The sequence below is a fragment of the Aquarana catesbeiana genome, linkage group LG01 (genome assembly GCF_042186555.1).
Source record: "Aquarana catesbeiana isolate 2022-GZ linkage group LG01, ASM4218655v1, whole genome shotgun sequence".
NCBI lineage: Eukaryota > Metazoa > Chordata > Amphibia > Anura > Ranidae > Aquarana > Aquarana catesbeiana.
Window position 1 is genome coordinate 976678496 of NC_133324.1, and position 25641 is coordinate 976704136.

The following is a 25641-nucleotide window of genomic DNA, read 5'->3' on the forward strand; positions in this document are numbered from 1 at the left end:
ATAGCTACGATGGCTCGAGCAGGGGAGCCAACCTACCGCAGTATAACTGCAGCGGCTGGTCGGGAAGCGGTTAATATTCTCGGAATGTTCATGCATATGACAGTTTTAGAAATATATGTACGTATGTAATCTGTACTCATTACCAACACTGTATTTCGTTATTTAAACTTATGGCTATCAAGATCATATGCCTAAACTGTTAATAATATATTATAGATATATGATTGACTCTTCAACGTACCCCTGAAGAAGGAGATTTTGAAAACTCCGCAATGTGTAGGGTGAACTACACAGCAATATTGTCAATCGATACGGTGACTATCAGATCATATATGCATTGTTGCTAACATTCTGCATTTTTATTCTGTATCTTATGCAGTAATTTTGTTTTATTTATACTTTTCTACTTATGGCATCCTAGAGCCTATAAAGTTCAGTTAGGGGATTATTATTATTTCGATTTAGATATGTGGATGTGGCACCTCTCAGACAAATTTAATTATCGGAAAGTCTAATTTATTATTCATTCCGTTCCATTTGTTTAGATACAGCATTCATTATTTTGGATAATTCTTAACTGTAGATAAATTCGTATTCGTTATGCTCACTTAACAGCTAAATTTGAAAGAAAATTCCAATACCTATACATTTAATAGTTGCTAATTAAGTTTTTATTCAGATTTTTGAATTTTCAGGTTTTTGAATTTTTTTTTAAATTTTATGAACTTTTGCATTTTCTAAAATATTCAAATTTGCTAATATTCGGAAAACTGGTTTTCGTTACATTTCCGAATTAACAAATTTGTTGCAATTAGTTAAACGAATTTGAAACAAATTGCACATGTCTACCTCCTACCCCGGCTGATTGATATAAAAGAGGCTGAAACTTTAATTGTCTCTCCTCTGCCCTCCAAAGCAGCAGATTAAATAACGATCAATTCCATCAGCTGCTTTACAACCTAAAAATGGAAGTAACTAAATCCTTTATTGCTTCCAGTTTCTGATGTCACAGAGGGGGAGGAAAAATGGAAGTCTGTCTAGTGCATCCAATGCGACTGGTCACATTAGTGGGGAGTGGTTGGGGGGGGCCTGAAGGTGACTGTATAGCCACTTAATCATGTTTACTTCACACAGAATTGTCAACTGTAGAAAAAAAAATAAAAAAAGCTATCGGGATTGGGACGGCAGCTGCAGCCATGGCCATGATATCCACGCTCCCGTTTGATGTACCGATACACGGAAGGACTTCTTGTCCTTAAGGTGTGTGTGTGTCTTTTGTAGAAGAGGTTGTAGGTCCCTTCTATTATGGGGCTTCCCTTTGTGGGTCCAAATTGGAGTTGGAAGGTGCAGAGAAAGGAGGGATGTCGTCCACAATGTTCTCCCCACCATCTTGTGCATCTTCCCTGCTGGAGCCAGGGGAGGTATCTGTCAGGCCACTTGGGTTGTACAGGACCGGGTTGGTGGCGGGTGGTTGTGCCAATTTATCATCACTGCTGCCTGTAGTCAGAGTACCGCTGAGTGAAAGGGTCTCTAAAGGCTTGGACGAAGGAGACACAGGGTGAAGCCAACACCCAGAGTGAGCCTGCGACCTAGATGGGGTAAGTGTGGGGCTGGTGACCAAACCGACCCGGGGGGGTTGCGGGGATGGCTTGATTGCCGCCCCACCCCCCCTCCAAAAAAAAATTTACGGCATCCGTCACTGCATTCAAGTCACGCCCCCAAAATTGCATCATTCTTCATGTGAAATTTAATAAGTGTTCCAGCAATACAGAAATGCACTTCTGCAAAAGTGATTTTCTTCTGTTTTATGTTTGAGGTGATAATAATGACATCTTGTTTTACTTTATCACAGCGATCGCAAAAAAATCCTGGTCTGACTATATACAAGGTATGTAATGTGGGGGGTCCGATTTATAAGATATGGTGATAGGTGTCATCTTGTTCTATCCAGAAATAACACAGCAGATTCCTAAATTCCCGGTTCAGGTGTATACATCAAATGTAATACCATGGATCACATATATAACCCACATCTCCAATATCACACCCTACAGTATATCTATGTAATCAGTATATACTGTGTACTATAGTATGCTTATGACATGGTTTTGCTACTGGATTAATTTTTTCTCAAACATGTTTAACATCTCTACTTTTGGCATGAAAATCTACTAAAACCCCTCAGCTATTCATATTCATGTTACTATAAAAGATTGATTGTAAAGCCTTGCACAAGCTGCAGACAATGTACAGTAAAGGGAAACCACATTGTTTCAATACAATTCATTATAAGAGGGTTAGGCAGGTCCAGCTTCCAATCTAAAAAGGAGAGCGAAATTCATGGTGATCATATCCCCCCCCCCTTATGTATTATACATGGTGATCATATCCCCCCTTATGTATTTATACATGTAGATCATATCCCCCTTATTCTCCTTGAGAGAGAATAAATTCAGTTCCTCAAATCTCTCCTCCATACCTCTTATCAGTTTGGTTGTCCTTCTTTGCACTTTCTCCAGTTCTCTGATATCCCAAAACTAAATGTCATTTTCCAAATGAGGTCTTGCTAATGATTTGTACAGATGATCTGTGTCTGTCTGTGTGTCCGCAATACGAAAAATGCCAAAATTCAAAAGAATAACTAAACTATTAAATTTATAGGTATTGGAATTCCCTTTCAAGTTTGGCTGTTATTGAACGTAACAAATACAAATTTATTCAAAGTTACAAATTATCCTAAATAAGGGATGCCTCATCTAACAGAATGGAACAAATAAAGTTTTTTTTTTTTTTATTTATTAAATCGAAAGAAGAATAATCCCCTAACTGGACTTTAAAGGCACTAGGATTCCTTAATAAGTAAAGTATACATTTTATTGACAGCTTGCCAACCGGTACAATACGTCGGCAGAAGGGCACGTACAGGCAGATTAATGTACCTGTACGATGCCCTTTAAGAAACGGCTTGTGCCCGCAGCGAGCTCCGTGAGTGTGATCGCGGGTCCCATGGGCCCACAGTTGGAATCACTCCCTAGGACACACTTAACCCCTTCAATGCCCCCTAGTGGTTAACCCCTTCACTGCCGGTCACATTTACACAGTAATCAATGCATTTTTAATCGCACTGATCGCTGTCAAAATATGAATGGTCCCAAAATAGTGCCAAAAGTGTCCAATCTGTCTGCCATAATGTCGCAGTCACGATAAAAATCGCTGATCCCTGGCATTACTATTACTAAAAAATTAATAAAAATGCCAATAAAGCTATCTCCTATTTTGTAGACTCTATAACTTTTGTGCAAACCAATCAAACGCTTATTGCAATTTTTTTTTCCAAACATATGTAGAATACATATTGGTCTAAACCGAGGAAAACTTTTTTTAATATATTTTTTGGGGATATTTATTATAGAAAAATAGTTTTTTCAAAATTGTCACTATTTTATTTATTTTTTTTGTTTATAGCGCAAAAAATAAACCGCAGAGGTGATCAAATACCACCAAAAGAAAGCTCTATGGGGAAAAAGACATCAATTTTGTTTGGGAGCCACGTCGACGTTGCACGACCGCATTTGTCAGTTAAAGCGACGCAGTGCCGAATCTCAAAGTGCTCTGGTCTTTTGTCAGCCAAATGGTCTGGGGCTTAAGTGGTTAACAACAAAATTACTGCATAAGATGCAGAATAAAAATGCAGAACGTTAGCAACAATGCATATACGTTCTAATAGTCACCATATCAATTGACAATATTGCTTTGTAGTTCACCCTACATGTTACGGAGTTTTCAATCGCCTTCTTCAGGGGTACGTGAGAGTCAATCATATGTCCATAATCTATAAACAGTTTAGGCATATAATCTTGATAGCCATAAGGATAAATAACGAAATACAATGTTGGTAATGAGTACAGATGACATATGTACTTACATTTCTGAAACTGTCATATGCATGAACATTCTGAGAATATTAAAAACCGGAAAATTGAGCTGTTTTTAACCACTTCAGCCCCAGGAAGAATTTACCCCTTCCTGACCAGAGTACTTTTTGCGATACAGCACTGCGTCGCTTTCACTGACAATTGCGCGGTCGTGCGACGTTGCACCCAAACAAAATTGACGTCCTTTTTTTTTCCCCACAAATAGAGCTTTCATTTGGTGGTATTTGATCATCTCTGAGTTTTTTGTTTTTTTTTGTGCTATAAACAAAAAAATGTAACAATTTTGAAAACACGATATTTTGTACTTTTTGCTATAATATATATCCCCTATATATATAATTTTTTTTTTTTTTTTTTTAAATCATGACTGCGACATTATGGAGGACACAGACAATTTTTGACACGTTTTTGGGACCATTGGCATTAATACAGCGATCAATGCTATACAAATTCATTGATTACTGTAAAAAATGGCAGTGGAGGGGTTAACTGTGTTCCCTGGGAGGTGTTTCTAAGTGAAAGGGAAGGGGACTGACTAGAGGAAGTGACGGATCGTGGCTCCTAGCTAGTAGGAACACACGATCTGTCACTTCTCAAACAGGAAAGTGTGTGTTTACATACTCATCCCTGTTCTGTGTCTCCTGCTCACGATCGCTCTTGGCAGGCGGTCATCGCGACCGTAGGCCATGAGCATTGGCCCCCCCCTGCTGTGCAGTGGGCGCGCACCTGTTATCCCGGCCCGACGTATAGCTACAATGGCTCACGCAGGGGAGCCAACCTGCCCCAGTATAGCTGCGGCGGCCGGTCGGGAAGCGGTTAATCTTGGAATGTTCATGCATATGACAGTTTTAGAAATGTATGTAAATACATATGTCATCTGTACTCATTAACAACATTGTATTTCGTTATTTAAACTTATGGCTATCAAGATCATATGCCTAAACTGTTAATATATTAGACATATGATTGACTTTCACGTACCCCTGAAGGAGATTTTAAAAACTCTGCAATGCGTAGGGTGAACTACACAGCAATATTGTCAATTGATATGGTGACTATCAGAACATGTATGCATTGTTGCTAACATTCTGTATCTTGTGCAGTAATTTTTTGTTTTACTTATAACTTTCTACTTATTATGGAATCCTAATGCCTTTAAAGTCCAGTTAGGGGATTCTTCTTCTTTTTGATTTAGATATGTGGATGTGGCACCTCTCAGACTTTTTTCGATAATTAAATTGGTCTTATTTATTATTCATTCCATTCCATTCCATTCCATTTGTTTAGATACAGCAGTCGTTATTTTGGATAATTCGTAACTTTGGATAAATTCATATTCGTTATGCTCACTAATGGCTAAATTTGAAAGGAAATTCCAATACCTATAAATTTAATAGTAATGGTTTAAGTTTTTTTTTTTTTTTTTTTTTTTTTTTTTCAAAATATTTTATTGGATTTCCAAAAATATAAAACAATATAAGATAAAGTAAAGCAAAACATTACATTACAGTCCCCTGTGGGGGGTGCAAAATATGCCAAAAGCATGTATCGGGCAAACATCTAACAGATTGACAGGTGCCTTAGAAGCCAATAAAACTCTTCCAATTGTATAGTATCTGCCCGGCCTGAGGACAAAAATGGGAAGGGGCAAGGAGAGGTTCCGCCAGCACCCCAAAAGGGATCATGTTGTGCCCGGCCGAATCTCTACGAGCCCCCAGTTTCAAAACTTCGCCAGACAGGCCTGGAATCTAGCATAAATAATAAGGTTGCTATGACCTGATTTACTAGCCCCAAAGGGTAAGTCCCTCCAATGCAGGACTTATTGCACTGATGTCGGAGGGACTCGCCGTGTACCAAGGGGGGTGTACAGAGGGAAGAGATGAGAAAAAGAGGTGGTGGTGGAGGAGAGAGGGAAAGAATAGAGAACCTATCAATGGGAGAGGACCACGCGTCCCCCGGTGAACCGAAGAACTTTACGGTTGAACTCTTGGTATTAGGGAAATGCCCATATACTGGGCCCATGGTTCCCAGGTAGCTTCAAATTGCGTTTTGGTGTTGTGGAGAATGCTGGGGAGTTTCTCTTAGGACATGATCCAAGATATTTTATGTGTAGCAGCCTTGAAGGAAACCTTGGATTGTTTCCAAGCTTTGGCAATGGTGAGCTTGGCACCAAGGAGGATGAAGTGTATTAATTTGCGCGTGTGTTTTGGGTAAATTTGCATTAAGGAGGGCTATAGCTGGGGTTTTCGGGATCTGAACTTTTCTAACTTTTCGAATCAGGGAGAAAATCTTGCTCCAGTAGGGCCTTAATCTAGGGCATTCCCACCATATGTGGGCTATGGAGCCTGATAGTTGACACCCTCGAAGCACGGGGGGTCTGCTGAAGGGAACATTTTGGCCAGTCTGTTTGGGGTAAGGTACCATCTAGTAATGACCTTGAGGCTGGATTCAATTAGGGAGACATGCTTAATGCCCTTGAAGAATCTATTAAAGGAGACCCTCCATTTCTCCCAGTTGAGGGATAGTTCGCTCCCCCAAGCGAGCATGTATGGGGTCTTTAAGGATTGGTGGGACAGTGACTGATAGATAATGGAGATTCCACCCCTCTGTTCTGTGGACTGCCAACACCATAATTCGTACAGTGTGAATCTGGGGGGTGAGGTCTTCCCCACCCAAATATGGTGAAGGAAGTGGCTTAATTGGTAAAATCTATAACGTTCTGAATTCTGGATCTCTAGTTGATTCACACAATTCCAGGGAAATGGGGCCCTTGGATGTGAAGAAGTGTCCGATTCGATACAGCCCCTCGTCCAACCACCATTTAAAAGCTTTAATGTCTAGGCCCGGAGTAAAGTCAGAGTTATTGAAAATGTGCGCTAGGGGGCAGGTGCTCGAAGTTAATGCAGGGTTGTTTCTTAGTGTCCCAGATTTTCATTGACAGAGTAGGGGATAGGATTGGGGGACGATTTCTTAGGGGAACCCATAGTAGGAAGTCTAGGGTGTAGGATGGAGCAACCTGCCTTTCTATTTGAATCCAGTCTGGTTTCTCAGCCCTGGAGTAGACTGAGGAGAGCTGGGACAACCTGGCAGCTTGAAAATACCAGAATAGCTGGGGGAGCCCCAGACACCCCTGTGGTCTGGGTAGGAACAGGGATCTTTGCTGGATTCTATGTCCTCTACCCCCCCCCCCCCATATGAATTTGGTGACTTTTCTTTGGAATGAAGTCAAGTGATCCTTAATGTTTATTGGAAGGGCCTTGAAGAGGTAGAGGAGTCTTGGTGGTAGTGTCATTTTTATAGCGTGGATTCTCCCAAGCCAGGATACCTCCCCCTTTGTCCAGTTTCCCAAGTCGGCTTCAAGCTTACGGTATGTGTGAGGGAAGTTAGCAGTGTATAATTGTTCAATTTTAGCTGTGAGTTTAATCCCTAGGTGATCAATGGAGTAGTCACTCCACTTAAAGTCAAAGGCACTTTGAAGTGCTACTACTATGTCTTGAGGGAGATGTTTAGGGCATAGGACTTAGAGTAGTTGACCTGTAACCCTGATATAGTTGAGAACTCCTTCAGGAGTTTGCAAAGGTTTGGGAGGGAGGTGATCAGGGACGTGATGAAAGGGAACATATCGTCCGCAAATAGACTGCGTTTGTGGACTGGGATTGGAACGTATTGCTATTGCCAGTGTTTTGATCACCATGGCAAAAATTAGAGGGGAGAGAGGACAGCCCTGTCTAGTGCCTCTCGCTATATTTAGGGGTTGGAATACTGGCCTTGTAGGCGGATCACCGCCTTCGAGGTGGAGTAAAGGGATCTAAGGACCTCCAAAAATCTGGTCCCAAAACCCCACTTCTCCAGTAGGGAAAATGGAGAAGGCCATTCGATTGAATCAAAGGCCTTATGTAAGTCCAGTGATAGGATCATTCCTTCTTGTTTGGGGGCCCCCTTCCCAATTGGATTGGAGAAGGGAGACTATGTCGACCGCTCTCCTAATTTGGTCTGGCCCTTGCCTGCCCGGAATAAAACCCACCTGGTCTTTGTGAATATAAAATTTAATAAAGGATGCTAGACGGCGAGAATTTTGGTCAAAATTTTCAGGTCAGTATTAGGGAGATGGGTCTGAATTTTTCAACTTCCTCATAGTTTTTGTTTGGTTTGGGGATTACTGAGATGAACGCAGTGTTCAAGTGTGGATCTTGAGGGGAGCCTAAGCTTTTTGAATTAAATCATTTTGCCATGTGGGGGGCCAAAATTTCTCCGAATGTCTTGTAATAGGGGACTGATAGACCGTCAGGACCTGGAGCTGAGCCAGTCTTAAGACCTTTGATAACCTCCCTCATCTCCTCCGCTGAGAAGGCTTCTTACATTAAGTCTTTGTGTTCCAGGGAAATGGAGGGCAACTGGAGGTTCTAAAAGAAAGAGTTGGTCAAGGGGCCTCTCTGTTTGGGTAGAATTGTAAAGTTTAGAGGAAAAATTTGTGGAAGGCAGTCATGATTTTGTTTGGGTTGGCTGTTGGAGGCTGTCCTGCTATACAAAGTTTGGGGAAAGTATGAGAGTGGTATTTGGGAGTTGGCTTGGCAGCTAACATCGGTCCTATTTTCTTTTTGGCAGTAATGTTTGTCACCGCTCCAGCAGATGTTTCTCTGCTTTAGCTGTTAATGCTAGATTGAGCTCCAGTCTAATCGCGTCTAGACGGTTTGTTGAAACCTTAGATGGCTGTTTTTTGTGTTCGGCTTTTAAGGCTACAAGGGATTTTTCCGATTTTTGGATGTCTATCACCTCGGATGGAAGCCTTGTGGGCTGCCCAAAGGGTCTCGGGGGAGATGTTGTCTACGTCATTTAAACGAAAATATTCTTTGGCGTCTATCACCTTGGTATGGATTGGGTCACTGAGTAGCGACTCATTCAGTCGCCAGTATGAACCCAGTTTCCAAGTAAGTGTATATCTCAGGGAGAGGAGGACCAAAGAGTGGTCCGACCATGGTGTGTCCATTATAGAAGCCAACTCACCCGGCGCCCCCATGTCCCATCCAACCTCCCCCCTCCCCACCTAGCAGGGGAGGGAGGTCGGAGAGGCCAGGGGTGACAAGGGGAAAAGGACTAGGCCCTAACAATATGATGTGGGAGTAAGGGTTCTTTGATAAAATGAAGGAAATAGGCCCCCTAGAGATTTGGACCTATCTGGTCCAATTTCCATAGAACAGTCCTTGAGGGGGAAGAACCCTCGTCTCCCAGGTGTAACAGTTCCCTTCGGATCCGAAACCTCGACTGGAAGGGAGAGGGTACCGAAATCATGCTTCTGAAATGTCTGGAGTGCAGTTGGGCAGGAAGTCACTGAAGTCTCTCCTCTCTGGACAGTGGGAACTTGTGATAGAGGGACCATTAGAAACAAAGTATGTCACGAAACTGGCGACCGAACCTCTCCAAAATTTGGGGTTGGAGCTCCAGCTCCATCAACAGAAGGGACTACTGTCCCAAAAGGAGGTGCCCGTGAGAGGGCATTGGCGTGAGATCTAGACAACCTCTGACGATGGTCTTCCGTCCTTGCACTTCTTAGAGGGACCCTTGTTCCAAAGGGGGGAGACGGGACTGGCAGGAGGGGGACGTTTGGATGACCCCGATGTGTAGAAGTCCATGGGTGCCTCCTGAGAGATAAATTTCAGGGACAAGAACAGTCTTTCACCTTCAGGAAGGTTGGAAAAGGAGTGAGTTTTCCCATGAATTGTGAACTTCACAGCAAAGGTACAGCGGTCCTTAATGTCCCATTAAGCTAGTGGTTTGAGAGATCTTCTGTGGATGGTGGATGGAGCCAAATCTGTGAAAATCTGCATCTGGTGCCCCTAGTGCTGTAGTTTAGGCTTCAGGCATTGGCGCATGACCTCCTCAACAGCAAAAAAGTGTGGTTTTACTATATCTCTGGGAGTTCCATCTTTTCTGGGGGGGTCCTAGATCCCTATGCGCTCTGTCTAGTTCTAGACGGTGCGGCGGGATATTTGGGATGAGCTCTGAGATAATGTCCCATACCATGAGGGGGATATCGGTGAAGGATTCCGGAAGGCCTCTAATTCTAAAATTTGTACCTTCTGGACCTATTTTCAAGGTCGTTGTTCCTGGATGGTCTGCATTCTGGTTGGTTCTGCAGACTGTACTCTCAGTTTTGTCCTCCATGGCCTCTATTCTGGATCCCAAGCTACAGTGATCCGACTTAATAGTGTTGGTGATTTTTGTTGCTGTGTTGGCCAGTCCTCTCTCTAAAAGAGAATTTAGCAAAAATGTCTTCCTGTAGTGTGGTGGTGATCCTGACTGAAAAGCCAGGGGACAGATTAGCAGAAGGGTGTAGTTGAGAAGGCACGGACGGGGATAGTGCATATTCCTCCATGTGCATGCCGATCAAGGACTCCGTGGATGCCGGGGAGGGGGCCTGGGGCTTGTGGAGGCTGAGGGGCTGCCTGGGACATGCTGGGGGTGATCTGGGCCGCTTGGGTGGAAGTCAGATTAGCTGGGGTAAGTACTGGCCGGTTTTCTGGTGCCCTGGCTTGTAAGGCCGCATGAGGCTGGATAGATTCAGTGTTGGCGGCCATCTTGGTACACCCGTCCTCCCCCGCCGAGTTGAATTGCGGGCCAAGGTCCCGTCGTGCTGAGGGACCGGATATCTCGGAGTGCTTCCCCAAGGTTCCCAAACCCGTTCAGGCAGGTGGTATGCTTCCCCATGGGCTGTAGCGCTAATTGTGCAGCTCGTCGGTCCGGGGTGGTGCGGAGCTCACGGCTCAAGCAGCCATATCGGAGCTCTCGCGCATGCGCACCCAGTAATGGTTACGTTTTTATTAGTTCAGATTTTTGCATTTAAAAATTTACAAACTTTTTAATTTTCTATCATATTTAAATTCATGAATATTCGGAAAACGGGTTTTCGTTATATTTCCGAATTAACAAAATTTGTTGCAATTCGTTAAACGAATTTGAAACAAATTGCACATGTTTACTTCCTACCCCGGCTGATATTAAAAAAAAGAGGCTGAAACTTTAATTGTCTCTCCTCTGCCCTCCAAAGCATCAGATCAAATAACAATCAATTCCATCAGCTGCTTTACAACTTAAAAATGGAAGTAGATAAATCCTTTATTGCTTCCAGTTTCTGATGTCGGGGGAAGAAAAGTGAAAGTTCCTCTGTCTAGTGCATCCAATGCGACCATTCACATTAGCGGGCGATGGGTGGGTGGTGAAGGACCCCCTTTTTTTTGCCACCTGTAGAAGTGATGGGGTGGCTGTATAGCCACTTAATCACGTTTACTTTACACAGAATTGTCAACTGTAGAAAAATAAAAGCTATCGGGATCATGACGGCAGCTGCAGCCATGGCCATGATATCCACGCTCCTGTCCGATGTACAGAAACATCCTAAGGACAAGAAGTCCTTCCAGGGATTCATGTGGTGTCCTCCCCACCATCTTGTGCATCTTCCCTACTGGAGCCAGGGGAGAAATCTGTCAGGCCATTTGGGTTGTACAGGACCGGGTTGGTGGCGGGTGGTTGTGCCAATTTATCACTGCTGCCTGTAGTACCGCTGAGTGAAAGGGTCTCTAAAGGCTTGGAGGATACTAGAGAGCGCTGATCCCAGATGGCGCTCCAGTTTTAGGTGGCCATTCAAGCAATGGCGGCCCATCCATACAGGGCACATGGGTGCCACCCCCTTAATCCATGAACCCGGTGCCTAATCTACATGCTGGATGCATTGATTCCAATGGGTGTTTTTTGTTTTTTGGCAGCACATGATTAGAGCTTGAGGCTCTAATTGGCTTCAAAAAAAGGGTAAGCCCATCCAGTTGTGTGACAATAGTGAATTAATATTTGCTATTGTCTTTCTGAATCTCCACCCCGGCCAATCCCAACTCAGGAAGGGGATCCTGAGACATGATTGGCCAAGAGGAGAAGCGATCCTATTGGCCGATGAGGAAGAGGGAAGAGACACAGGGTGAAGCCGCTGCCCAGAGAGCCTGCAACCCAGATGGGGTAAGTGCGGGGCTGGTGACCAACCGACCCGGGGGGGTGTGGCAGTGGCTTGATTGCTGCCCCCACCCCCTCCAAATATTTTACATAAAGTGATTTTCTTCTGTACTTATGTTTGGGGTGATGATAATGACATCTTGTTTTACTTTTATCATAGCGATCGTAAAAAATTCCTGGTCTGAATATAAGCAAGCTATGTAATGTGGGGGGTCCGATTTATAAGATATGGTGATACTGATGTCATCTTGTTCTATCCAGAAATAACACAGCAGATTCCTAAATTCCCGGTTCAGGTGTATACATCAAATGTAATACCATGGATCACATATATAACCCACATCTCCAATATCACACCCTACAGTATATCTATGTAATCAGTATATACTGTGTACTATAGTATGCTTATGACATGGTTTGCTACTGGATGGATTTTTCTCAAACATGTTTAACATCTGTACTTTTGACATGAAAATGTGCTAAAAACATTTAGTACAGCTTCCAATCTAAAAGGAGTGAGAAAAATCGAAATGGAGTTTATATTCATGGTGATCATGTCCCCCTTATGTATTTATTCATGGAGATCATATCCCCCCTTATGTATTTATAGATGGAGATCATATCCCCCTTATGTATTTATACATGGAGATCATATCCCCCCTTATGTATTTATAGATGGAGATCCTATCCCCCCTTATGTATTTATAGATGGCGATCCTATCCCCCCTTATGTATTTATACATGGAGATCCTATCCCCCCTTATGTATTTATACATGGAGATCCTATCCCCCCTTATGTATTTATAGATGGAGATCCTATCCCCCCTTATGTATTTATACATGGAGATCCTATCCCCCCTTATGTATTTATAGATGGAGATCCTATCCCCCCTTATGTATTTATAGATGGAGATCCTATCCCCCCTTATGTATTTATAGATGGAGATCCTATCCCCCCTTATGTATTTATAGATGGAGATCCTATCCCCCCTTATGTATTTATAGATGGAGATCCTATCCCCCCTTATGTATTTATAGATGGAGATCCTATCCCCCCTTATGTATTTATAGATGGAGATCCTATCCCCCCTTATGTATTTATAGATGGAGATCATATTCCCCCTTATGTATTTATACATGGAGATCATATTCCCCTTATGTATTTATACATGGAGATCATATTCCCCCTTATGTATTTATACATGGAGATCATATTCCCCTTATGTATTTATACATGGAGATCATATACCCCCTTATGTATTTATAGATGGAGATCCTATCCCCCCTTATGTATTTATAGATGGAGATCCTATTCCCCCCTTATGTATTTATACATGGAGATCATATTCCCCCTTATGTATTTATACATGGAGATCATATTCCCCTTATGTATTTATACATGGTGATCTTAACCTCCTTCTTGAGAGAGAGAATAAATTCAGTTCCCCAAATCTCTCCTCCATACCTCTTATCAGTTTGGTTGCTCTTTGCACTTTCTCCAGTTCTCTTATATCCCAAAACTAAATGTCATATTCCAATTGAGGTCTTGCTAATGATTTGTACAGATGTCTGGCGCGCTCTTTCCAGTCTATACCTTTTTTAAACAAGAGGATTTTGCTAGTTTTTGAAACTGCAGCCTGGCATTGCATGCTATTAAGTTTGATCTACCAGAACACTCAGGTTCTTCTCCGCCATTGACTCCCCCAGCTGTATTCCTCCTAGAATGTATGATTAAGTCTGTAATATACCAGAACACCATTGACTCACCAAGCCAAACTTCAAAATTGTGTGTTAAAATGGAAATACATCAAGTCCAAGAGTCTGATGTATTTAATGTTGCAATTGATAGCAGAACAAATCCAATGCAATTCAGGGGACAAATGCATCCCCCTTAATTGGGGCTTAGGAGTTTGGACTCTAAGCTGATACAAAATAGATCTGTGATTTACTGTTTGGAACATTTTCAGGGGGCCAGGTTAAACCATTGATAATGCAGCAGAAAATCTTTTTTTGGCCCCTGAAATGCCTGAAGAGGGGATATTGAATTGATATGGAAATGTCCCTTATGGCATTTTTTGGACCTCCAAAATGCATTGGCTACTCTTTGGATTGTCACTCAGGACTTTAGTCAATAAAAGTCTACCTGGACCTCTTGGCAGTGATGTGACCCTTCAATTTCTATTTTTGTTACATTACAAACCAATGAGACTGGGGGCATCTCTGGGGTGTAAATGCCTCCTGCCTGGTAATCAGATTATATTTATCAACACCAATACTTTAAGATTAAAGTACATGCACTATTTTTCCATTTTTCATTAAATATTGGACATTCTCTCCATTTTACAAATGTGGGGAAAGATGGCGTTACCCAGTAAAGTATTTGAGGGATACATATACATGTGGAGCATGTGTCATTTGCACAAAGTTAATACCATACACGTTTAGTCTTGCCTGGTCACGGGTTGCTTCCAGGAAAAAAAAAAACATATTTCTCTTCTCTAGAAGTCTATAATCATGGCAAAGTGGTGAAGAACCTCACATCTTGCTTTGCGGAGTGGAAATGGGGAACGACAAACAATTTCCTCTACAAATGCAAAGGTGAGCATATGTATGACATTGCAACAAAGAAACGTTCTCAAAGGCTGGCCATACATGGTGCAAATTTCTTTCCTGCAACCACGGTTTGCAGGAAAGAAATTTTGCATGATTCCCCCATCAGAAATGCTGCTGACAACAGGAATCCCTTCTGCAGAACTATTCTTCTCCTGGTGCGGGCGGGGAAGCCACATTGGGAGAAGACGGTTGTTGCTAACAATTAAAGCAGCTGCTAGCAATAATCGTAAGAGAATCTGGCAGGCTAGCCCAGTTGTACCAAAGTTGGTTGGTCGGTCAATTTGGTACATTCAGCCTGCCCATTAACGTTTGGAATCTCGTCCGGTTCCTGCTGCACCGTCCAAGATTCCAACCATGTCTGGCCAGCCTTAATCAGCATTTTGTTATTACTTGGACTGATAACCAGATATAATTCTATATGGTATATACCCACCCCCCCCCCAACCTTTCAGTATCCAACTGCAGCAAGGTCAGAGGACAGCATAGTGGCTAGGTATAAACACAGTGGCTAAGATCAGCACAGTGTTGTTGGTTTGAATCCCAACAATGGCACTAACTGCATGAAGTTTGCATGTTCTCCCTGTTGGTTTCCTCACACTCCAAAAACACACTGGCAGATTAATTGGCTCCTGTCTAAATGGGCCATAGTGTGAGTTAGAGGTCTTGGATTGAAAGCTCCTTGATGGAGGGGGCTGATGTGCTTGTACTATATGAAAAGTTGCTGTGTAAGGTGTCAGCGCTATAATAAAAACCTGTAATAAAAGAATAACCTGCCAACATCTATGAAATTGTCTATTACAGAAATTTGATGGCTGACAGTCACTTTGAATGCTTTCATACTTTTTAGCCCAAATGTTCTCTCTAGCTGGGGAAAGAGTAAGGATGTATTCATACTGCTTAGGTTTTTATTGACATCTGTGTAATCACTGGGGAGATTCACTTGCTATTCTGTCAACCATTCTTGCTAGAAGAGGAAGTGATCAAAATCCCAAAATTTTATAGTTGTCCCCAACACAGAAGGGGACATTTGCCAATGGGCACAGTGGCCTAGAAGGTAATTTTTCTTGACTTACTGTTGTCTCTCTAAAACGGAAAATTAAGAGACACAACCGGCAAGAGAAAACCCTTCTCTACCCAAAACAAACAAAATGGAAAAGTGTATTAAATACTTGCTGTAAATTTCCTTTCTTGGCGTTAGTCCATGGACCTTTCATACATATAAAAGGTCTGCCCCTATCTCCACCCACAGGAGCAGAACAAGTCTATAAAAAGACGACCCACCATGTTCCCTGGAATAACAAGATTTATGGGAGGGTTTGTATGCTGCCATGGATTGGTGCCAGGAAAGGAAAATTATGGTAAGCATTCATTTTCCTGGTACCAACATTGCAGTATACATTTGATAAGGAGCTGAAGAGGGAGAAGGAATATGTTCAATGATACTTTTTTTTTTTTTTTTTTAACATTGGACACAGAAGTCCGTATGATCTTCCGGCTGAAGTCTACCTCTGTGAGAGCCTCTGGATCCACCCTAACTGCTTTGGAAAGGTGTGCTACAATGACCAATTTGTCACCCTGCATAGACATGGACACCCTTGCCTGCACTATGCAGAATTTCAAGATGGATCTGGTTGAATGAGGCTCATGCCCAGCCACTATATTTGCTTTCTGGATGACAAACCAGGGTGATAAAGTCCTTGGTGGGGCTTCCTTTCCTTTTTTAAACCTGCAAAATGGCAAAACAGAGTTTCTGAAACACTAGAAGAGGATTTGGTTTGCAGGTAGATTTTTAGAACCCTAGACACACCAAGCCCATGCAGAGAAGGCTCTGTGTCAAATTGGTTCTGCCATAGCTTCCAATAATTAGGAGAAAGCATTAAGACACCTGTTGTTGTAGAGGATTGAGCACCACCATCTGGAAAGAATAGAATGCGTAGCGCCATTGCCCCAAGTTCTTGTAACTTTGAGACCCTACCTCCCAAAGTGATGTCGACTAAAAAAAAAACTTTTTTAATAGTAATGCCCCTTAAAAAAATATCTTCTGTTAAAGCAAACGGAGCATGTAACAGGAACTTCAGCACCAGTGTGAAATTCCATTGGGGAGGCACTGTTCATCTTGAAGGGCGCAGGTTAAGGACGGTCTTCATAAATCATTCAACTAGCAGATTGCATGCCCATCTTTTAGTAAGGGCTGGATGATGGAAACCTGCACCTTCAAAGAATTGAGATAAAAACCCAACTCTGCTCTCATTTGCAGAAAGGATATTAACTGAGCAAATTCTGAGTTTAGTGGACTGAAGTTCCTTCCCTCTGCAAAGGCTATAAACCTGTTTGCTAAGAGCAAGAAGTATAGAGTTCCAAAAAAAAATACTAGGAAACAGGAAAAATGCAAGAACCCAATAGAACCAAATCCTCCTACCCAAGAGACCCCCTGCCAAGGATGCATGAAATAAATATATCCTCGAGAGTTACTACTCTCCTTCAGGGCATCTTTTCTCATACTTAGAAGGCAGCTGAAGGGAATTCATGCACTAAACATGGTATGAATCATCAGCAACTACTTCCAAGACAGAAGCCAGATGATCCCTGGGTACTGCACATGTGCAAATCTTTCCCAGATGCTACAGCGCACCAAACAGTCCATTACATTAGCAAGCGTGCATATGCCCATCATCAGAGATTAAAAATAATCATCTTAGATAATAGGAAGCCTTAAAGGGGCTGTGAACCCTCAGCTTTTCACCTTAATGCATTCTATGCATTAAGGTGAAAAACTGCATGTTCTGCAGCAGAGCCCTCATACTTACCCAAGCCCCGTAATTCCCATGACTGGAACGAGAACACCAGCTCCAGACGGTGTCTCGTGTCCTGATTGACAGCAGCAGGAGCCAATGGCTGTGCTGCTATCAATCTATCCAAATCCAATGACACGGAGGGCGGGGCCGAGTCCTACTTTTTGTGTGAATAGAAGCAGGACAGGGGAGCATACCTGCATGGGTGTCCACTGGAGAAGCCGGGAGCGCAGCTGAGGGACCCCAGAAGAGGATCAGCGCCACTCTGTGCAAAACCAACTGCACAGTGGAGGCAAGTATGACATTTGTTGTGTGTTTTTTTTTTTTTTTTTTTTTTAAACTGAACCTTTACAAGCACTTTAAGGAATGTAAAGAAATTATGTGTGGGGGGGAAAAAAGGAAAAATTAACAGGGAAAGAAAAATGTAGACCGCTCTTAACACCAAATCATGACCACGAGGAGCGCTACCTGAGGCATAGCATTTTTAGTTGAAAAAAACTCATCAGCCCCAAAACGCCACCAGAAGGGGCTCCTATGTTGGTACATTTAGCAACCTAAGATGTGCGACTCTTCATGGAAGAGGCTGAACCCAGGTGGACACCGTCTATCATTGGCAGGTAAGGGACTAGACTCATTCTGACAAGTATAATGGTCTGAAGATGTAGACCTTGAGGACAAAAAAGAATGTGGTGGGTCTTTTTTATAGATTTATACCAGTCCTGTGGGAGGCGATAAGGGTGGTGCGCAATAATATGTATGCTGCCATGTTGGCTTCGGGAAAAAGTATTATCGAGACATTTTCCAGGAAAATAAGGGGAGTTATTGCACCTCCAGAACATTACATTGTTTACACCTTCCTACCCACCCTGTCCTTTAACTAACTAGGTCTTAAGTCAAGGGGAGGGCCAGATGAACGTCTTGATAACCTCAGCACTGTAATTGGCTGTTACTGTGATCACATTGTCGGGATCCTGTCCTGCCCACTCATCATATCTAGAGACTAGGGATGAACCAACAGGTCGGACCAAATGGGCTTTTCAGTGATTGATAAACACCTAAACATTTACCCATTGGCCAACAGTTTGGCAAAAGCTGATCATCGTTTTATAGAAATATTTCTACCAATTGCATATTTTACAGTTTGACTGTCAATGGTTGCTAAGGAAGCATTCCTAGCAACAGCTGATGTCACCATGGGCACCATTGACTTGCATGGCCAGGAATTTCCGACCATGTAAGTAAAGGGATGGGGATAGCTGTGATATAATTGCCCAAATATAGCCAATGCCACCACTATCCCTGAGTGTTCCTTTATATAGCTGAGAGCTTGGGTTGGTGTCATTTGGCAAATGGTACCATCAGGATTTGTCTTGGTGCACCATGTTAATTTTGGTAATTTGGCAGGCATAGTGATTGATGGATTTTCAAATGAGGGCCTTTTTTAGGGTGGGGGGAGATGGCCTGGTATGCAGGAGGGGCACACACTTGTTCCCCTGCTTCACTAAAAAGCCAGGCTGCATGGTTGGCCTTGTGGGAGCCCAAGCTGAGGTTGTCATTCTCTCCTTTAATTTTTTTTGTTTTGGCACAAGGTACCCCTTAAAATCCATACCAGACTCAAAGGGTCTGGTATGCATATTTGGGTGACTCTGCAATTTATTTTTTTTCCATCCTTGCTCTAGAAAGTGACAAATTCATTGCCAGTTAACAAAAAATGGACAGACCTCTGAATGTACTCTAAAATAAATTTCAAATATTTTTTTTTCTGAAAGTGTGTGTGTGTGTGTGTGTGTGTGTGTGTGTGTGTCTAAATTAACAGCATGCTCACAAAGTTTTTGACTTTTTTTTTTTTTTTGTTTTTTTTTTTTTATTTTGCGGGTTAATATTTTCTTTGATTTATTTCCCAGCTAAAATCCCAGAAAACTGCCCCCTCTTTCGTAAAAAGCAAATCAGTCTGGTGGATGCTGGATTGGAAATCAATGCTCCGTACCCGTTGGTGTTACCTCCTTATCGCAAAGTAGATCTGATTTTGTCTTTTGACTTCAGTCAAGGAGATCCATTCGAGGTAACAACATTTCAGTCATTTGCTGCAACTCACCAACATCAGATATAGAACTGATTTGAAAAAAAACACAAGTCATGAAATGATTAGTGCTGAGCTGCCCTGGGTTTGGTTCAAGTGTTCAGAGAACTTCAAAGACATTTGAATGCCGAACCCAAACCCCACTGAAATCGATGGGAGCAAAGCTAAAAGTGCCAATTTTATGGGTTAATGGGCAAGGGAGTGTCACATAACTAGTATTGGGCGGTGGGCACATGTTTCATGTACCAATGCAAAAACTATTTTTAAAAAATCCATTCAGTTATTTTGTTTTTTTTTTATGCTTAAAGTTAGACTTTAAAATGTGTAATTTTCTTTACATAACATGCCTGGAAGGGTATCCTAATCCTGCCTAATGAAGGGGTCTGTCTCTGTAAAAGGTCAGAGCTGCTGCAGCACTTTCCGCACATTACAAAGGAAAAAAAGTAAAATTTTCAGGAAATGAAATTTCATTGTTGGCTTATTGAAAAGTGCAGCGACCTATTAAAAAGAGCTCAAATCTTTTTTTTTTTTTTTTTTTTTTTTTTTTTTTTTTTTTTTTTTCTTTAATCACTTACCCTCCGGAAGGTTTACCCCCCTCCCTTTCATGCCCAGTCCATGTTTTGCGATACAGCACTGCATTACTTTAACTGACAATTGCGCGGCCGTGTAACGCTGTACCCAAATATAATTTCATATACTTTTTCCCACAAATAGAGCTTTCTTTTGGTGGTATTAGATCACCACTGGGTTTTTTTATTTTTGCGCTAATAGAACGAAAAATTACCAAAAATTTGGAAAAACAATTATTTAATTTGTTATAAAACATCCAATAAAAAATCACATTTCTTCATAAATTTAAGTCAATATGTATTCAGTTATATATTTTTGGTAAAAAAAAAAAAAATTTGCATATATTGGTTTACGTTCTAGCATCTACAAACTATGCGATACAGTATATAGTGTGTGTGGTGTTTTTTTTTTTTTTTTTTTTTTTTAACTAGTAATGGCGGTGATCCAACGACTTATAGCGAGACTAGGATATTGCAGTGGACAATCTGACACTTTGTGGGGATCAGTGACACTAAAACCGTATACTAATGACACTGCTGGGAAGGGGTTAAACCTCTGGGCGATCAAAGGGTTAAATGTGTGCCTATCCAGTGTTTGTGTACAATATGCTGCTTTCACTAAGGGATGTGCTTTGCAGGGAAATGAAATCCATCACATCCCTGCTGACAGGACGGAGCTCGGCACTGTTTACATAGGCAGCGCTCCGCCCTGTGCTTCTCCTTGCCGATTAGCGGATGCCGGCAGACATCCATTGGCCCCAGCACCCGATGATCAGATTGTGCTGTTCCTAATCGCAGCCAGTATGAGCGTGCCCCTCTACCCAGAACTGATGGATCACATACTAGGTAGGTGATCCGGCCCTGGAGGGCCACTCTGCCGCCGTACGATGTCGTCATGCTATCAGCAAGTGGTTAAATGACATTCAAATACACTGTGCCACAGCAGAACTTTACTGTGGGCATCCTTGAAACCAATTTTAACATCTGGTCAGAGCTGATGGCCAATCAATAGGAGATCAATATGATTCATCTCAAAATTTGGGGTTTACTGAATCGTGAGCATGATTTGATTAACGTTAACAAACTGAACCCGGGCTTGTTCTATTCTCACTATTGGAGAACAATGGGCACACTTTTAACATATATTTTTTATTTTTTTTTCTCTTTAACTAGACGGTGAAAAAAACAGCCGAATACTGCAAGGCTCACTGGATTCCTTTCCCAAAGAACACTGAAGAAAGTTATGAGTGCCCTCCAACTAAAAGCTGCTACATCTTCGGAGATGGAAATGAGACGCCCGATGTGATGCACTTTCCTCTCTTCAACACCCAGACTTGTGGAGGTGAGTTTACAGAGAAGTCCCGTAATGCGTCTTGTGTGTTCGTTGAGTTGTCTCACTCTCTGTATTATGAGCTTGGTGGGTGCTATAGGCTGCATTCCAGGTATGGATATTCCTACTTAGTTCCAGCTTGGACCAATGTAAATCTGTATACCTGTGGGGTCCCTCCTAGAAACTGGAAGCCACTGTAGTAGACACCGCTGCTATTATGTTGCCACTAGCTTCTGGGCCCTGTGCCGAGAGGCCGCCCTTTGCATTGTGAAATCAAGATTGGCCACTTGGCACATTCACCATTTCAGAGGCATTCTTGCAATGAATGCAAAGCATTCCCCGATTGGGGCAGTGGCCTCTCCAATCAGGCTAGTAGAAAATGTAACCCCTCCCCACACACATAGCTAGATTCCCCCCCCCGTAGATCTGTACTTGCCTACTCCAATGGTTGCCACTACTATTGATGTCTGCATCTCAACCAGAAAAAATGTTATATTGGGCTGTCAGCACTTACTAATGAACTTGAATGGGACCCTGTTCTTGCTCTACAGGTAAGTCACATTCAAGTCTACAAAATTTTATTGTGCAGACACTGGCTGTCCAACATAAGATTTTCACCAGCCAGGATGCATTCATTGGTGTAGGTATGGTCCTATGAGAGGAGGGGGGAGACCTTCCTTTTAACACTTCCACGTGATCCAACCTTAATGGTTTTACTTGTTAAAATCTTTTATGAACTCCAGTAAGTAGACAGGCACCAGGTAGCAGCACCTTTAACTGACAAGACCCCCCCCCCCCTCCAGTTCCATGACCGTAAATTGTTAGAAAAAATTTTCATCACTCAGATATCTGAAGCTACATTTGAGGTCTCTCTCTGCTCAGATCTTGAGATTGTGACACCCAGGTTCTCTCCCTGATATCAGTCCCCAGGGTCAACACAGGCAGCCAGGGCTGAAATTGCTGCTTTCATAATGGGGTACCCACTTGGCCCTTAAGATTCCATCCCTAAATCTGGGCTTTGCTACCTTAGACATTGGTGCCCCTATGCTGTCATACAAGGGTCTATGCCACCTTTCCTGTGAATCGAGAACAATTTCCAGACCTTTCTGTGGAGGCTATCAGAGGTGGAACATGGTGTGCCAAAACACTAGGGGTGATTTTTTTTTTTTTTTTTTATTGCTGGTACTGGGTATAGGGTGCTGCCATGGTCTTCCTCCCTACTCTGCTGCAAAAGAGGTGAACTGCCAGCTGCTGTGTGTATCTGAGGATAGTAAGGGTATGACGTGTCACTCACCCCAACACTGCCTGAGCCCTCTGTGAGTAGAAAGAAACAGGAAAAAAATACAGGAGGATTTTACCTGGGCTCTATTCGGAAGTTATACATTTTTGAAGTATGGAAGTCCTTTTGTGTACAAGTTGGCATTCCACGTGCCAGTCATCAACAACAATCCAGGATAGAACAGCCTGCACTCCCATACCTGTCACTGCAGGCTCTCCATCTGGATAACCGAGTGCACAGAATGGTCTCCTCTGTACATGGGCAGGAGATGTATGACCGGCTTAAGCTCAATCAGAGCGCATACGCAGCTTGCAGCTAGCATGTGGCTACGACGGAACAAACAAAAAGCTGCCGGCCGCCACAGAGAACAGCTTGGGGTCTTATAGGAAACCATGACAACGTGTTTCTGGGCATAGCCCCCTTTTTCAAGTCTTGATAAAAGGAGGGCATGCTCCTGAAACGCATTGCCATCATGGTTACTAGTGCAACATAACAATTTTTGTTGTCTTTTGACCTGAACTAAAGCACAGACATTTTTGATTTGAGAATAAACTATAAATATTTTGTAAAAAAAGTCAAACTACACGCAGGCCTGTTTGAAAGATACCGGAGAAGTAATTTTATAAAAATCTCATTGATTCGGTGTTGTGTGGGTTTTTTTTTTTTTTTATTTCAATAATACTTTGTTAATTTTACTGAAAATTTTAATAAAGAGGAAAATGCAGTTGTTACAGCATGTCGGATGTTCCGACTGGAGTAAATGAATCCAGAACTGAGAAAGAAGTTGTAAGTAAAGCATAGGTAGTTTTACAAATGAGACTGAACAGTGGTTAATCATGCTTATTAATGCAAACAAAGTAACAGAGTAGCTCCAGACAGGTGGTTTTTTTTTTTTTTTTTTTTTTTTTTTTTTTTTTTTATATTACAAATTGATGCACATGTTTCTTTCAGATGCTGAAAAAATAGGGACCCTAAGCAAGAAGTATGCCACACGTGTTCATCACTATGACAGCTCTATGATGAATGAATTGCTAGACATTGCAAAGAAAAATGTGGAGAGCAACCTGGACCAGATCAAAGTCAAAATACAACAATGTGTTTGGAGGAGTAACAAGAGGGAGATGTCACAGACTTAACGGGCAAGGACGAATGAAAATGCCGGAAACTTGGCTCAAATGTTTATAGAGGACTGTTAACCTAAACTACACCTTATTGCATGTCACTCACTTAACGATCCTATGTGTGTTCTCATCACTGGATGTTTGAGTATATATGATTTTGTTTTTGTTGAGTGTTGCACATTTTTCCTTTTTTTTTTTTTTTTTTTGATTTCACATTTTTGTCAGTATTGCGCTGTTTTTTAAATTTTTTTTTTTTTTTTTTTTTTTTTTTTTTTTTGGGTAATCCCTTCGCGGATCTGAATACACGGTACGAGTGTGACCCATCCTGTTCCATTGGGATCGTTTTTCTTAAAGGCCCAGGCTGGGTTTTAAGCCACTCGCCTGTTTGGCTTACTTTCTGGTAAGCATTTCACCACATAGATCTGTTCTGTTTGCATTTTCACCTAACATATGAATATTCACGCTATTCACCATGTGATGGTTGGACATTCCTTTGTATAAGACTGTATATTTTCATTCATTTTGAATATCCTGTTTTAGCACGGTTTTTCTATATTTCTTTTCTGTATTGGTGTACCTCACTTGTAACCGCAGCTTTTACCTTACTTTCCAAGCGCTGTTTTTGAAGCTAAACTAAAGGCATTCTCAAAGAGATTCAGCAATGGAATCCTCCTTTAAAAATATGAGGATATTGACTATGAGAGCTAAAATAAATAAATAAAAATCTGCAAAGTTTGTATGAATGTTTGAATGTGAGCAACTACCACTATAATATATATTTTCTGTATGTAATTGTAAGATGGACATCTTGGGTTCTGACTCTGGTGGTTGGGGGTTATCATGCATATCCACCTATTTTAATCTTTTACTGCGAAAGAGTCTTTGGTAAAGGGTTCCAATATTTGTTATCTAAACATATTTTTTTATATCTCAAAATCACACATTTTATCTGGTAATAAAATGTACACCTTTGATCAAATTCAGTGTTTGCCTTTGTGAACTGGATAGGAATTCCTATTGAGAGTGAGTGCTGTTATAGTAATGTTTGGCTGTGAATGCCTTTTTTGTTTGAACTGAAAGGGTTTTGCAACAGCCTCAAAAACTTTAACTGTGCCAATAGTTTTGGTGCCCTAGAATGCATCTTTTGGGACTAGATGGAAAAAAAAAAAAAAGAAAAAAAAAAAAAAAAAAAACCTTGGCTGTATTTGTGTTATGAGCTTGACACACAGCTTAAAAACGAAAATGTTAATTTTAGGAGGATTTGGCAGCTCAAGGACCAGAGCACTTTTTACAATTTGGCACAGCGCTGCTTTAACTGGTAATTGCTGTCATGCAATATTGTACTCAAACTAAATTTGTGTCCTTTTTTTCCCCACAAATAGAGCTTTCTTTTGATGGTATTTGATTGCCTCTGCGATAGGGTACATTTTCTGGAATTTACGCAGCTTTTAGTTTGACTACCTATCATTTCTTGAGGTGCTAAAATGGCAGGGCAGTACAAACCCCCCCCCCCCCAAATGACCCCATTTTGGAAAGTAGACACCCCAAGGAAATTGCTGAGGCGTGTTGAGCCCATTGTGTATAATTTTGTCATTTTTCAATCACTTGTGACAAAATTGTCAATTCAATTGTCACTAAATGATATATTGCTCACACATGCCATGGTTATATGTGGAATTACAGCCCAAAATGCTTTCTGATGCTGCTCCTGAGTACCTCATGTGTGAGACTTTTTGGCAGTCTAACCACGTACGGGACCCCGAGAACCAATCACAGCCTTAAGGCTTTCTAAGGGTGTACATTTTTGATTTCACTCCTCTCTGCCTATCGGTTTCAGAGGCCATGAAATGCCAAGATAGCACAACTCCCCAACCCCCTCCCCCAATTATCCCATTTTGGAAAGTAGTCACCCCAAGTTATCTGC

The 25641-nt window shown here is 41.9% G+C and overlaps 1 protein-coding gene across 1 annotated transcript in view; it reads left to right on the plus strand.

The window, feature by feature from the left end:
- Positions 1-23798, plus strand: part of LOC141128932 (cytosolic phospholipase A2 gamma-like) — a 93079-nt gene extending 69281 nt beyond the window's left edge. Inside the window, exons 13-17 of the mRNA XM_073616589.1 lie at positions 1817-1888; positions 14436-14531; positions 19243-19400; positions 21161-21329; positions 23548-23798. Coding sequence (XP_073472690.1) covers positions 1817-1888; positions 14436-14531; positions 19243-19400; positions 21161-21329; positions 23548-23732 — 680 coding nt within the window. The 3' untranslated portion in view covers positions 23733-23798. The remainder of the gene's footprint in view (positions 1-1816; positions 1889-14435; positions 14532-19242; positions 19401-21160; positions 21330-23547) is intronic.
- The last annotated feature ends 1843 nt before the right edge of the window (positions 23799-25641 follow it).